Consider the following 13,411-nt stretch of genomic DNA (forward strand, 5'->3'; position numbering starts at 1 on the left):
TATGCAGAGGCTGTGATTAGTCGGTTGTGTGCATTTATTTACTGAAGTGAGTCTGAGATCTGTCATGTCAGAAGGCAAGGATTAGAACTGTTGACATGACCAATGAAGTAAAATCTTCTGTTTGAAAGAAGAAAATGGCTATTACAGGGAGGCTGTGTGCAATAGTGTGGCATATATCAGACTGAGAAGCATTGCAGCTCTTCCTTTGATTTGTCAGGTGACCATAACCCAGTCACTCTTACTACCCTGTCATGAGTTACAGAGCTCATCTGTGGGCATCCAAATTAATCGCTGCCCTGGACGGGAAGATGCATCTCTGGTGGGCGTTACTGCCCCTGGCAGAAGATGTAGTGGTGTCCCATGCCTTTGCTAGAGCTGGTCCCAACTAGCATGCTAATACAAACATGATCAGTCTCAGCAGGAAGCAGCAGCAGCATCACTGTGAGTTTGGGACTGTTAAGTTGTAATACCTAATATGAGGCAACTCAAGCCACAGCTACACTGTGATACCACGCTGCCTTCTACTAGCCAGGTATTTGTGCACCCAGATGGAAGCCCATTGCCCTCACTGGGATCCAAGAATGATTAAGGCTATTAATCACTGAGCAAACCCATGGTAAGGTTATGGCTTTAACTAGAGTTATTCAAGGTGATATTCTTGTTAATTAAAACCCTTCTTGTCTCGTATTTAAAAGCACAAACTACGTAGTCATACTGTTACAAATATCACAGTCATTTTAAACTATGTTGGCTTTTTTAATTTACATAATAGTTTTCACATTTTTTCTGTTTTCCCTCTTTGTTTAGGTAACAAGGATTCCACTTCTTTCACAAGGGGAACGTTTGCATATTGTCCTACTGCACCTCAGTTACTCAGAGGAAGCACAGGTAAACACTATAGCCTTCGTCTGTCGTGGTAGCCAATAGGCCACACACCGCATCCTGATCAGTAAAGCAAAAAACTTCTAGGATCTTGAAATAACTTATGTTATTGCTTAATACCTCTAGCCATAGTTGAAGTTATTAGTATGTAAAACTAATTCTTTTCTCTAGAAGGACCTGTATACAGCATTATATGTATTTTTGATGGATCAAGGACATCATCTTTTACATAGAAGAGCTTTTTAAAAACATGAAAGCATTACAAATCCCCTGTACTCCTAACCCAGTCATTTTCTAAGCTTAAACATGAAGTTGCTTTGACTCTACCCAACTCCTGAACTGCACATGCATTTGGGACACCTTCTTTTCTTGCTCTGTATTTTTAGTACAAATTTCTAGGTGCAGGCTTTGTGCTGATCAGCCTTCCTTGGAGCACAGGTCTCTACAGTTCAGCTGTCAAACCCCTGTGAATATATGCTCCTTTCAAGTTCTATTGCCTGGTGCATCCTGAATTCTAATTAACCCTTTCAAAACTTGCCTGGCTTGTAAGTGCAAACAACATTCAAATCAGCAGGTTTCTGTCTTCTTGATTATATGCCCCTTAGTGTCTTTATGGCCCAAATGTGACAAGCAAGTCAAGTGTAGAAGCTTGGGAAAGGAGATTTATGACTGAAGTAACTTTTAGTATTAACAAAGCATTTGTACATGTTTTCATATTCTGTGCTTATTGTTACCAGGTTAAAAAAAAAGCAAACATACGATACTTCTTCATTTTTAACCTAAAAATATGAGCAAATTTCTTGGGTCCTTCATCTCAAGAAAAAATTTAGGATAAAGGAATCATAATATTCTGGGACATAATGAAATGCATTCCTTTTGTGCAACTTCTAGAAACTAATCATGTGTACACATAAGCAATTCAAACTAGTGGCTATCAAGTTAACAAATATTAAATGCATTTAGCCAGATTTTCATATGTGACCATAGATTTCCACCCTTCACATTGCAGTTGAGTGTGTAACACGGATGTTTGTGCATCTAGCCGTCATTCTGGGTGATTAAATACAGAGCTTGGTCTATCATTTTAAGTATCTGTACTTTAATTTTAGAACAAGACAATGATATTCACCATTTATAATGGAGTTAGAATATCTAATGAGTCCAAACAGAGTTCAGAAAATATTGTCGAGAGAACAGAAAACTGATATCACCCAACATGAGTAGAATAATCACTTAGTTTCGTATTATGTGTGGAAATCAGACAGCTGTTGGCAAAAAGACACCAGATTGGGTGTTTAATTGCATACAAGTAAACCACAGATGCAGTCTCCCAGAGGTGCACATGATGTAGCTGTACAGTCGGTGCATACACATACATGTTGACTTATGCCTTAAATTAAAGGAGTAGGGTTTTTTGATAAGGTATCTCAGAATACGTTCCACTCTTGCCTCAGAGCCAAAAGTACAGAATGGGGGGGAATTGTTGAAACAAACACTGAGCAAGAAGCGTGCTCTGATTGACTGTGAGAATAGATACAAATGAGGAATATACTTCTAGACAGCAGGGATGAAATCAGGGATGAAATGCATTGTGAAACAGTGAGATGCCATCAAGACAGCATAGTATAGCACAGAGCATAGAAATGTTATGAGCAACTGGAAATTACTGAAGTCATAACTGTAACCTGAACTTACATCTATGAAAAATAAAGCTGAGAGGCAGAAGTAAGGCTTTAAGATTTAAATGAAGAGCACTTTCAGGTAAATACTGACCTGAAGCTGTTAGCCAGCAAAAAGCAAAGCTGCTACTGCACATTCCTAAAGAGCAGGAAACATTATTTACAGTCTAGTAACTACCAGCATGGAAGGCTTGGTTAGGGCACTTCATTATAAAATAGAATAGTATGGGCTTTAACTAAAATACATTATGTCACACTGTGTAATGAAAATATTCTCACAGTTGACAATAAATGGCTATTTCTACATTAAATGCAAGTAAAACATTTTATCGCTTCCTTGATTAGCAGAACCTTCTTCCTCCTTTTCTCCTTCTTCTGTTACTTCTTGACATTTTGAACCATATGCAGTTGTTTTTAAAATTGTATTAAATTCCTTTATACAGAGGATTCAATCAAGTGCAATATAAGTCACAGTTCTGGAATTCAAATTGGATCCTACAATAACATGAAGATTAAAGAGCACAATCAACACATCGGCACTTCTGTTGCTACAGAATCAAATTATAGGCATTACAAAGCAACGGGTATATTTGGTAAGAGAAATAGCTCCCTAGTTTTGATGTATTCTCCCTGTGTATTTATCTTTATTTGGTTTGGAATGTATGAAAGCAGTACAGCTTTCTGTCTCTGATAATTAAGAAATAACTGGATCCTTTTCTGCTGTGTACTTGGAAACGTATAAAGTAAGGGCTTGTGCTAAATACTGTTCTGTAATACCATGTATCTCTTTTGTCCTGTAGTTTCATGACCTCTTATAATGTACAAGTAGAGATACATATACTGTATACAGCTACAAGTAGAGATGTATTAGAACAAGAGGAAAAACAGCACTCAGATGGGTAGAAGCAAGGTGAGGATTGGTGGTCCCCACCTGGCTGTTTAAGTCACAGAATACCTCGAGTTCAAAGGGACCCATGAGGACCATCGAGTCCAGCACCTGACACCACCACAGGTTTAACTTTTAAAAGTTAAACCATGCATCCAAGAGCATTGTTCAAACACTTCTTGAACCACGACCACCTAATTCGGGTAGAAATCAGTAGATTTTGAAATGTAACTTAGTTTCATTGGTCAATACTGAATTAAACTCTGCCTGTGCATTCCTAAGTAAACAAATTAATAGTGTCCCAGAATATCACAGAATCACAGAATCACAAGGTTGGAAAGGACCCATTGGATCATCGAGTCCAACCATTCCTAACACTCCCTAAACCATGTCCCTAAGCACTTCATCCACCCGTTCCTTAAACACCTCCAGGGAAGGCGACTCGACCACCTACCTGGGCAGCCTGTTCCAGTGCCTAATGACTCTTACTGTGAAGAATTTTTTCCTGATATCCAACCTGAACCTCCCCTGACGGAACTTCAGGCCATTCCCTCTTGTCCTGTCCCCTGTCACTTGGGAGAAGAGGCCAGCTCCCTCCTCTCCACAACCTCCTTTCAGGTAGTTGTAGAGAGCTATAAGGTCTCCCCTCAGCCTCCTGTTCTCCAGGCTAAACAACCCCAGCTCTCTCAGCCGCTCCTCGTAAGACTTATTCTCCAGCCCCCTCACCAGCTTTGTTGCTCTTCTCTGGACACGCTCCAGAGCCTCAACATCCTTCTTGTGGTGAGAGGTCCAGAACTGAACACAGTATTCAAGGTGCGGTCTCACCAGTGCTGAGTACAGAGGGAGAATAACCTCCCTGGACCTGCTGGTGACCCCATTTCTGATACAAGCCAAGATGCCGTTGGCCTTCTTGGCCACCTGGGCACACTGCTGGCTCATGTTCAGTCGGCTGTCAACCAACACCCCCAGGTCCTTCTCTTCCGTGCAACTCTCCAGCCATTCTTCCCCCAGTCTGTAGCGCTACATAGGGTTGTTGTGCCCCAAGTGCAGGACCCGGCATTTGGCCTTGTTAAACCTCATCCCATTGGTCTCAGCCCAGCAGTCCAGCCTGTTCAGATCCCTTTGCAGAGCCTCCCTACCCTCCAGCAGATCGACACTTCCTCCCAGCTTAGTGTCATCTGCAAACTTGCTGAGGGTGCACTCGATGCCTTCATCCAGGTCATTGATAAAGACATTGAACAGAGCTGGACCCAGTACTGAGCCCTGAGGAACTCCACTTGTGACTGGCCTCCAGCTGGAGTTAACTCCATTGACCACCACTCTCTAGGCCCGGCCATCCAACCAGTTTTCAACCCAGTAGAGTGTGCGCCTGTCCAGGCCAGAGGCTGACAGTTTCCTAAGCAGAATGCTGTGAGAAACTGTGTCAAAGGCTTTACTGAAGTCCAAGAAGACTACATCCACAGCCTTTCCCCCATCCAGTAGTCGAGTGATTTTGTCATAGAAGGTGATCAGGTTAGTTTGGCAAGATCTGCCTTTTGTAAACCCATGTTGACTGGGCCTGATCACCCGGTTCTCTTGCATGTGCTTCATGATAGCACTCAAGATTACCTGTTCCATGACTTTCCCTGGCACTGAGGTGAGACTGACAGGCCTGTAGTCATAGAGACATCAGTCAGCTAAGAACTCTAGGAAGTAGCTTTTCAATTTTGCAGTTGTCTGAGTGACAACCTGTGATAGCCTCAGATCAAAAGCAAGTCCGGCCACTGACGTGTGAATACAGGTGTTCTGACTGGGTTTCTTTCCTGGCATCATTGGGTGATACTGCCTCCATGAAACCGCCTTCTGATTGTATCACTAAAAATGTGTCTTAAGATATTACTAATAAGTGGTTGGGGGAGGACAGAGTAAAAGGAGCAGAAGAGATTTTAAACAAAACCACTTTTGTATACTCTTTTTGCAGACAGTACCACTGTCCTGAATGACAAACAGGTGAATCTAGTGAGAGAAAACCTGGCTAAACAGTGGAAGGACTGTGCTCGAAAGCTGGGCTTCTGTGATCCCGAGATCGATGAAATCGATCACGACTATGAACGAGATGGACTAAAAGAAAAAGTTCACCAAATGCTGCTTAAGTGGAAGATGAGGGAAGGCTCCAAAGGTGCTACAGTTGGAAAGCTTGCCAAAGCCCTCTTTGGCTGCCAAAGACTGGATCTTATTACTAGCTTGATGCAAATGAATGAGCAATACGTTGAGGAATAAGAGATCTGGAGGAAAATGAGTGTATTTTTTCCTGAAGACCTTCCAGTAACAAGTAATAATTCTGAACAGACTTTTTGGACTTTTTGATTATGCACGGATTTTTCCTTTTTGGAACAGATTTTTTTCTGCGAAGCAGTTTTCAAGGAAAACCTTCAATAAATCAAGTTTATGCCAAGATAACTGGGTCTTCCACAGGATAAAAGAAAATAAGCATCTTCCTTCTGAATAAAATGACTGTCTGAAGATAACAACAACAAAATTCAATAGGAATATCAATTCAATGAAAATGCATTAGTCAAAGTTTCTAGATTCTGTCTCGAAACACATTGGTACCCTTGTTCAGTTCTGAACAAAAGCACCTTCAGCAAAGCTAATATATTGGTACTAATATGTGAAAGACTGACTCACTCCCTGGAAAACTTGGACAGAAAACAAGATCAGCTCTTCAGATTTTGCCACAAGTGCCAGTACTTAAAAGGGTGCTATCCCAGATTGCTCTACATCAATATGATACTATTTTTTAAAATTTTTTTATAATGTTAAATACAGATGCCTGGAATTATACAGAAGAGCAATGTGAATAAAAGCAAAAATTATCTTTGGCTTAAAAAGTATATAATTGATAAAATACTCTTTCACTGGTTAATATTGCATTTTATTTTTACATTCCTTGGTAGAAAAGATTTTATGTGATAAATTTCTCATCTGTTTTATGAAAAAAAAAAAAATTCAGTCATTATGCAATCCAAAGTAAAAAACTGGAGATGTGAGAACTTTGGAAAGGGAAAAGTGCCTTATTACCACGTGATCAAAGACCCATTCTCCTACTCACCCTGAGGGCTGAGAGCATTACTGGTTTCTGAATCTCTTAGGCTGCATTTATACTGTCATGCAAAATTGAATGTGCCTGCGAATGTTCCTGCTGTGCTGAGGTTAACTGGCATGCTGCAGCCTGCTGGCAGGATAGCAAATGCTTTAAACCTCAAAATATGGTGCAAGAGCTGCTTCCCAGCACTAAAGTTGTCTCAGGGAACCCAAGAACAGCTCCGTAGTGTAGGTGATGGTACCCCAGTGCCTGCAGATATTCATTGCTACTCATAACTTACTAGGATTGACATAATCACAGCATGCAAGATCTATGAAAGAAGATTTACTGAGCTGTACAGTTTTATGCCTTAGGAATAATTATGCCAAACTCTTCCTATGAAGGACAATACCTCCTTATTTCCATCAAATCTACAAATATTTCCAGCAGATGTCTTGGACCAAGTCATTTTTATGCTGCAGAAGAAAGCCATAAGTGTTCATTAACTTCTGATTATTGTCAAAAAAAAAGCTAACAATTTAATAAAACTGTTAAGAAGAATGGATTTCTGCTCTTTGATACAGCAGCTACCATTTCAGTAGAAACATATTGGAACTGGAATCATAGCAAGCACTAACTTCTTTGTCATCCATAAATCTACTTAGCACATGGCAATAGTGGAAATAGCCCCCCAAAATGGAGAGTTTAGCAGAAATCAATACAATAAGTGTGTCATTCACCTAGATACCGAAGAGTATCTTAATAAATAGATTTATTGTCAGTGTATGCTAAAACCCATACTTTCCTTTTCGCTGAGGCTTGCTTGGGGTGTATCAACATATACCACAATACTACTTATGTTTTGAATTCCTCAGAATTTGTTGCATTACCTTAATGTTTTGACTTAGCAACATGATAAATTTTTTATAAACTCTTGAGCACAATAGACAGATAAGAGACATCATTCTCCAGTATAATGAATATACACTTTCCAGAAATAATTTACTCTTCTTGAAGCAATTCTAGAAATAGATGGGAAGTCATCTGCTGGGTCAAAACACAGAGAGTTACAACTGCCAGTTGCTATGTTACTTCATGAAACATTCCTTATGTTCTAGTAAGTTTTGTTTCAAGGTGTTGCTACATCAATTCCCTACCCTCCATTTGCTTTTAGGTCTCAGATACCTATAGTCTTTACACAACATGCTGGTTTTCCCTCATAAAATCCCTCTCTTATTTGGTACACAAAATGAATCATGGTCATTTAATGGGCATATGTTAAATGCTTCATTTTCTCTTTATTAAAGAAAGCAAGCCTGGATCTTATATTCTAAAACAATAAAAATGAAGAAGCATTTCAGAACAAGACTTCAGCATATGACAGTCCTAGACCTTTAAAGTGAGACATGGAAGATGAAGGTCATTTTAGCTTTGATGCTGTCCAGTCCAATTCTAGACTAGTGCTTATAGTTCAGGTGATGCTGTGGATAACAGAAAACTACAAACCTGAAAGACACAAGCTCTTTCAGTACAGGGCTTGCAGAACTCAGTGACAGAGAAGATTCAGCTTCCTGGGCAGAAAATAAAAAGTACTAAAACCTCCTTCGGATATTGTGGAAAACCACATAATAGGACCCAATGTCTGGAAGCTGCAGCCAGGCATGCTGAAATTAGAATACATATTTAATAAGCATGATTAACTACTGGAACAAACTCCCTAGGGAGTCTGTGAATCCTCTTGATATCTTTTAATAAGACTGGTCTTGTTTCTTAAGGTGGATATGGCAAAAAAAAAAAAAAAAAAAAAAAGAAAGCTACAGGTCTCAAGACAATGTTAAGCACGTGAAATGTAAAATATAATGGTGCACAAGAGGTCCACAGAAGAGAGATAAGTGCTCTCCCCGGCCTAAAAATTTACAGAAATGTTAAGTATGGCAGAGAGAGATCAGCTAATATTAACTTACTGGGTCACTCATTTCATCTGCAACCCTCACTCCAGCCAAATACAAAATTGGAAAAAAAACAAGAAAAAAAACCAAAAACAATGAGTTGATTTCTGAAAAGCAACCTATCATGACAGATCAAAAATACAGGAATATAATGTGGGCAAGGACTATTATGGCACACATCAGATTCTCTGCTTTCTTTTGCCATGAAGGGTAAGGACAGAACAGTAATTTCACATCAAAGTGGCAAGTTACCAGCCTCAAGTATAGAGGTGGCAGTAATGCAGCAGCCTTGCAGAGAGTTTTCATAAGATGGGTGAAGTGCAAGCCAGGGAGAAATAGGCTGTAGGTTGCAGCAGCAGAGCTCTTTCTCATGGTCTCTCCTTGAAGAGCTTATACAGCAGAGGAACTCATCTACTTATGCACAAGGACATTACATTTTCCAGGTTTAGGACAGTAAAAGCTTCAAGACTTTAGAACAGAGTTTTATTGCTAGTTGAGTTCGGCTCACAGGAAGCACTAGTTCCCTACCTAGAATTATTGTGTTACTTGGAATCACTTGATTTTGTTTTCTCCTTTATTCTAGACAGCAAGTCTTGGAGGTTTTTCCGCAGAGGCAAAGCTAGAACGTTGCTTAACAGCAAAAGAACAAATATGATTCAAGTACAGCCTCCGCCCCATAGCTACAGTCACCATTACTCAGCAGCCACTTTGTGCTGAAATTCTTAAACACCAAGACAATTAGAGTCCATGTAATTCAGAAAAATTTATTTGGTTAATTTTCTGCTGTGTCATTATTAACAGTGCATAAGACCTAAGAATTTGAGGAAATTTTTACTGCTTCCAATATAACTGCTAAATAATACCAATTAATAGTATTGAATGAAAAACTTTGAGAGGAATCTGATGCAAGTATTTGGGATGTGAACTTTGAACTGAGGTGGCAACATACAGCTTCTTTTCCTCAGAGGCCAGTTTTCAAGGAGAGGCAATACTCAAGAATTTGGCCTCCAACTGATGATGAAGCTCCAAATAAAGCTATGTCACTTTTCTCTGACAGATTTTTTGATCATTATACTACAACAAATTAAAACCTTCTTTCAGCTTTGGAGAGACATAGAAAATAGAGTAAGAATCTTTGAGTCTTCAAAACGTGCTCAGTCTTGTACATCACAAGAAGAAGCTACAGGGAAACAAAGTAGGAAGGATCATCCCATACAAGCAGGGACACATTAGAGCCAACTAGCACTTGGGAGGGCTTTCTTCCTTGGAACCCAAGGCTTTCAAAGCATCTTTCCAGCTTTTCCTCATGCCAGCCTCTACAGACTACCTAAAGTAGTAGTCTGCCTCTACTGGCAGACTGCCAGGTTTCTCCCCTAGCATGCCAATGAGCATCAGGAGTCGGCCAATTGATGCTTATTTGTTCCTCACCACAAAAGAGCAGCTAAGGAAAGTGCAGCTCACACTCTGTACTTAATACAGACCCTGGGGAGAAGGGAAGGGGGAAGTTAGGATCAGAACAGGATCTAGGGTGCAGAGTCTAGAAGCTGTCTTTGTGCTGGAAGAAGTGTTGCCTATGAGTGAAACAAAGGAGACCAGAAGTCAGAAAACTGACTTGTGCTGGGTTTCCCTCTCCTCTCCACCCCTCTACGATTCTAAGTAGGTCACTTCCTTTCTCTTTAGCACAGTTTCCTCATCTCTTTGGTACAGACATTTAACTTCTGCTAGAGCTAAGATGCGATCAGATAAGCATTAAAGCTTATAGAGCTCAAAGAAACACTTGACGAGAACTGTTTGAAACAAAAATCCACACTAATCATCTTAGCAAACCGGTAATACTGGTGGGATTTTGAATGGTGGGTTGCAATTGCTATGTGCCCTACGCACATCTCAAGTTGAAAGAGCTAAACACAGCACTGGAAAGGATGCCAGGCTCACTGACTTCACCAAAACAGATTCATAAAACCCCTTCCACAAACATATCAAGAACTGTCTTCTGAGTGTTAATTCTTGGCCTCTCCAAGGGAGAAGCTGTTTCCGCTTTTACACCAGAGTATTTGCAGTCATTTCAGGCCTCTGCATCTATAATGCCCTGAATTTGAACAAAAGTTATACCAAGACCCTGCTTAGATTTATGGAATAGCAATCATATTCAACTTTGAAATTATGAGACTGCCTCACATTGACACATCTGCACTTGGGCACTTTGAGTTTATAATGCAGTTATTCATGAACACAGGAAAGGCATGTAGACACTGCTTAAGCTGTAGGACAGGTATCTTTTGCTAGCGTAACAAAAATACCAGCAAGCATAAAATAAACTGAGTCTTAAATGCATGTCTGCATCTTAGTTTCTTCATTGATCTAAAGTGTTCTTTGAGGAAAGGTATCCAAGATATTTTTCTACTAGCTTTTCTGCTTACAACAAAGCATCCCCTTCTTTGTAATATAAGTCCAGTTGTTATCAACTTGGCTAACATTCTAGCTGAATAGACCTCCTACTACAAAAACACATGCTATGAAGGAAGGTGAATACCAAGTCACAGAAACATCAGCATTTTCACATCTTCATTCTGAGTTTGGCAATTCACCACTACCCAAATCTTACCTCTTTGGTGGAGCTGGAGGAATAAGGTCTGATCCTAAGGTGAAAATGTTGTCTGGTTTAATGCTCAACATTCAAGAGGCACAAAAGCCTATGCATCAAAACAAACATGAAAATAGCAGGATAATTCACTTCATAGAAATAGCTAAAATAAAAGAGGAAAAAAAGATCAGTCAGCATGTACACAGACTCAGGAAGCAACTCTGCAACAAGAAGCAAAGTCTACAACAACATCTGGATCATTGGGGACCCTACCAAGACACAGATACGGCTGTAATGCAGCAGCTGCAGCAGGAGCTGATGCCCCTGTGCTGAGCTGAAATGAGGCTTCTGGGACAAGACCCCAGCTGAGGCTCGTCATGGCTATTAAAGCTTATTAGGGCCCTGATGACCCAATAAATGAGTTCCTCCTTAAGAGCTCCGGAGATAAAGCCCTACTAGTTGTAATGATTCTGGTGTCACTGCTTCTGATATGGGAATCCCAAATGCAGGTGAAATTAATGCCTCTGGAGAACTGGAATTAGTCTTTGCCTGCTGTTCCAGCATTTCTCAAAGGATGCGCTAAGTCAATACTCAACTAGGTCGTTCTAGATTTTCTACAACCTGAGCAAGTATAAAAATTGTAGATACATATTTTCTATCCAACCAGGAATCAGAAGAATACTCTGTCTTCACAATTTAATAGGTATATTGAAAGATCTCACTGTTCTGCCATTCTGTCCCTCACAAGAAGTTTGGGAAAATACTTGTGGGCTGGGAAATGGCATTTGAATCACACATGGCTCAGCACCTGTCATGGAGTGACAGCCCTTTCTGCACAAAGACCCCTCAGCTTTTGTCACACTGACAGTGGCGTTAATCCATTGTACGATGAATCCTTTCTCCCTCAGTTCTTTAGCACAGGTTCTGAGAAGTTGTTACGTCCCTTTCAGCCACAGTAGGGAGAAGATATACAGGAAGATCATACTGAAAGATATTTTAACAAGAGTAATACAAAAAGTTTGAGGCCTTACCCTCTGAAGCTCATAGTGAAACATTAAATAAGAGCTCCTTTTGATCTATGGGAATTGCAGAACTCAGAAAAACACAACAGTTTGTGTAGCAGAAGACCAAGCTACCTCTATTTCCCTAAATGCAGAACAGTGAGCTGTCACCTGTGGTCATTTTCCATCAGAAAGAAATGTGGACAGTGACATTCACAACAAAGATGAGCTTCTGCAAGTCGCGTAACAGCCAAGGAAACTGTAGGGGCTTGCAGACATCATTGGGCAAGAGTGAAGGCAGCATGTTCTGATGATGGATTGCTTGTAATTAGCCATACTAAAGACCTTAATCTTAAATGGTTTGATCTGCTCAGGGGATAAACTGAACCAGAATGCTCACACAGTTGGATTAATCTCTTTATGTGCTGGGATTTGTTATGACTGTCATCCACCTCTAAGATTTGTTAGTCCCACACAAGAAAGTGGCAATGGAGCGGGAAGGCTGTAAACTATTCACATTCAGGGCAGTCACCGAGCTCCCGCTGGGCTGGACTGAATATGTAACACAGACCTGTCTTGAGGAAATGCCTTTCATGCAGGAATAAGGCAGGAGTCCTCATTTCCTAGGTTTGTTTCAAGCCAGGTACCAGCTCTACAGCTTTCTGCTAGTTTCCTCACTACCTTCAGAGCCTTCTCCGCCATTGCCCTGGGCAGGCCATGGTTCACAATGGTCGTTCTCTTCTGCAATTGGAAAGCAGACACTCAGGAAAGTAATTGGTTTCCTCCTTGCTTTATGAGCAACCTGTGTGGAGGTCCTGAAAAAAGCACAACAAAGTGCTGTGGTGAACAAAGGCAGGCAGTCTGCTCCAAAAGGGGCTGGCCATGAGCAGTGTGGGCACTTGCCAGGCCAAAGCCCTCAGCCAGGAGATGTGTGCTTTGCCCACAATGAGTCACTACGGATGAAGTTGATGAGGCAGAGCAACCAATTCCTGCCAAGGCCCTGGGCGCAGCATGCCAAAGACATTGACTTAGGGAAGCTGCAGTCCTCAGAGCTGCCTTCACTGTTCCAACTGCCCTGGCTGTACTGGGAGCCTTATTCCAGGCAGACCTGGGATCACAGAAGACCACCATGTCTTCTGTTTTCTCACAGTCCATGCAGCTTCTCACATCATGGACAGAGCTGGAGCTCATGACCTGGTACCTTTTACCTCCCAGAGCAGGGACCTTCCCTCCCTGCAGACACCCCAGGTGGAGCCGTGTCGAGGCGCAGAGGTCACAGACGCTCACAGTGCCCTGCTCCCCGTCACAGCTGGCCACCAGCAGCTGACCACCTGCTGCTCTCCTCTCCTGAGGAATCAGGAAATCA

At 41.1% G+C, this 13,411-nt stretch overlaps 1 protein-coding gene across 3 annotated transcripts in view; it reads left to right on the plus strand.

The window, feature by feature from the left end:
- The window catches only part of RIPK1 (receptor interacting serine/threonine kinase 1), a 28,522-nt gene extending 20,762 nt beyond the window's left edge, over positions 1-7,760 (plus strand). The window contains exons 10-12 of one of the 3 annotated variants that reach the window (XM_054058213.1): positions 808-888; positions 3,005-3,154; positions 5,408-7,512. In XM_054058213.1, coding sequence (XP_053914188.1) covers positions 808-888; positions 3,005-3,154; positions 5,408-5,706 — 530 coding nt within the window. In that variant the 3' untranslated portion in view covers positions 5,707-7,512. Of the gene's footprint in view, positions 1-807; positions 889-3,004; positions 3,155-5,407 lie in introns of all 3 variants that reach the window. The other 2 variants (XM_054058215.1, XM_054058214.1) reach the window with 2 other exon arrangements.
- Positions 7,761-13,411: the final 5,651 nt, after the last annotated feature.

Source organism: Cuculus canorus, chromosome 2 (assembly GCF_017976375.1).
Source record: "Cuculus canorus isolate bCucCan1 chromosome 2, bCucCan1.pri, whole genome shotgun sequence".
NCBI classification, from domain to species: Eukaryota; Metazoa; Chordata; class Aves; order Cuculiformes; family Cuculidae; genus Cuculus; species Cuculus canorus.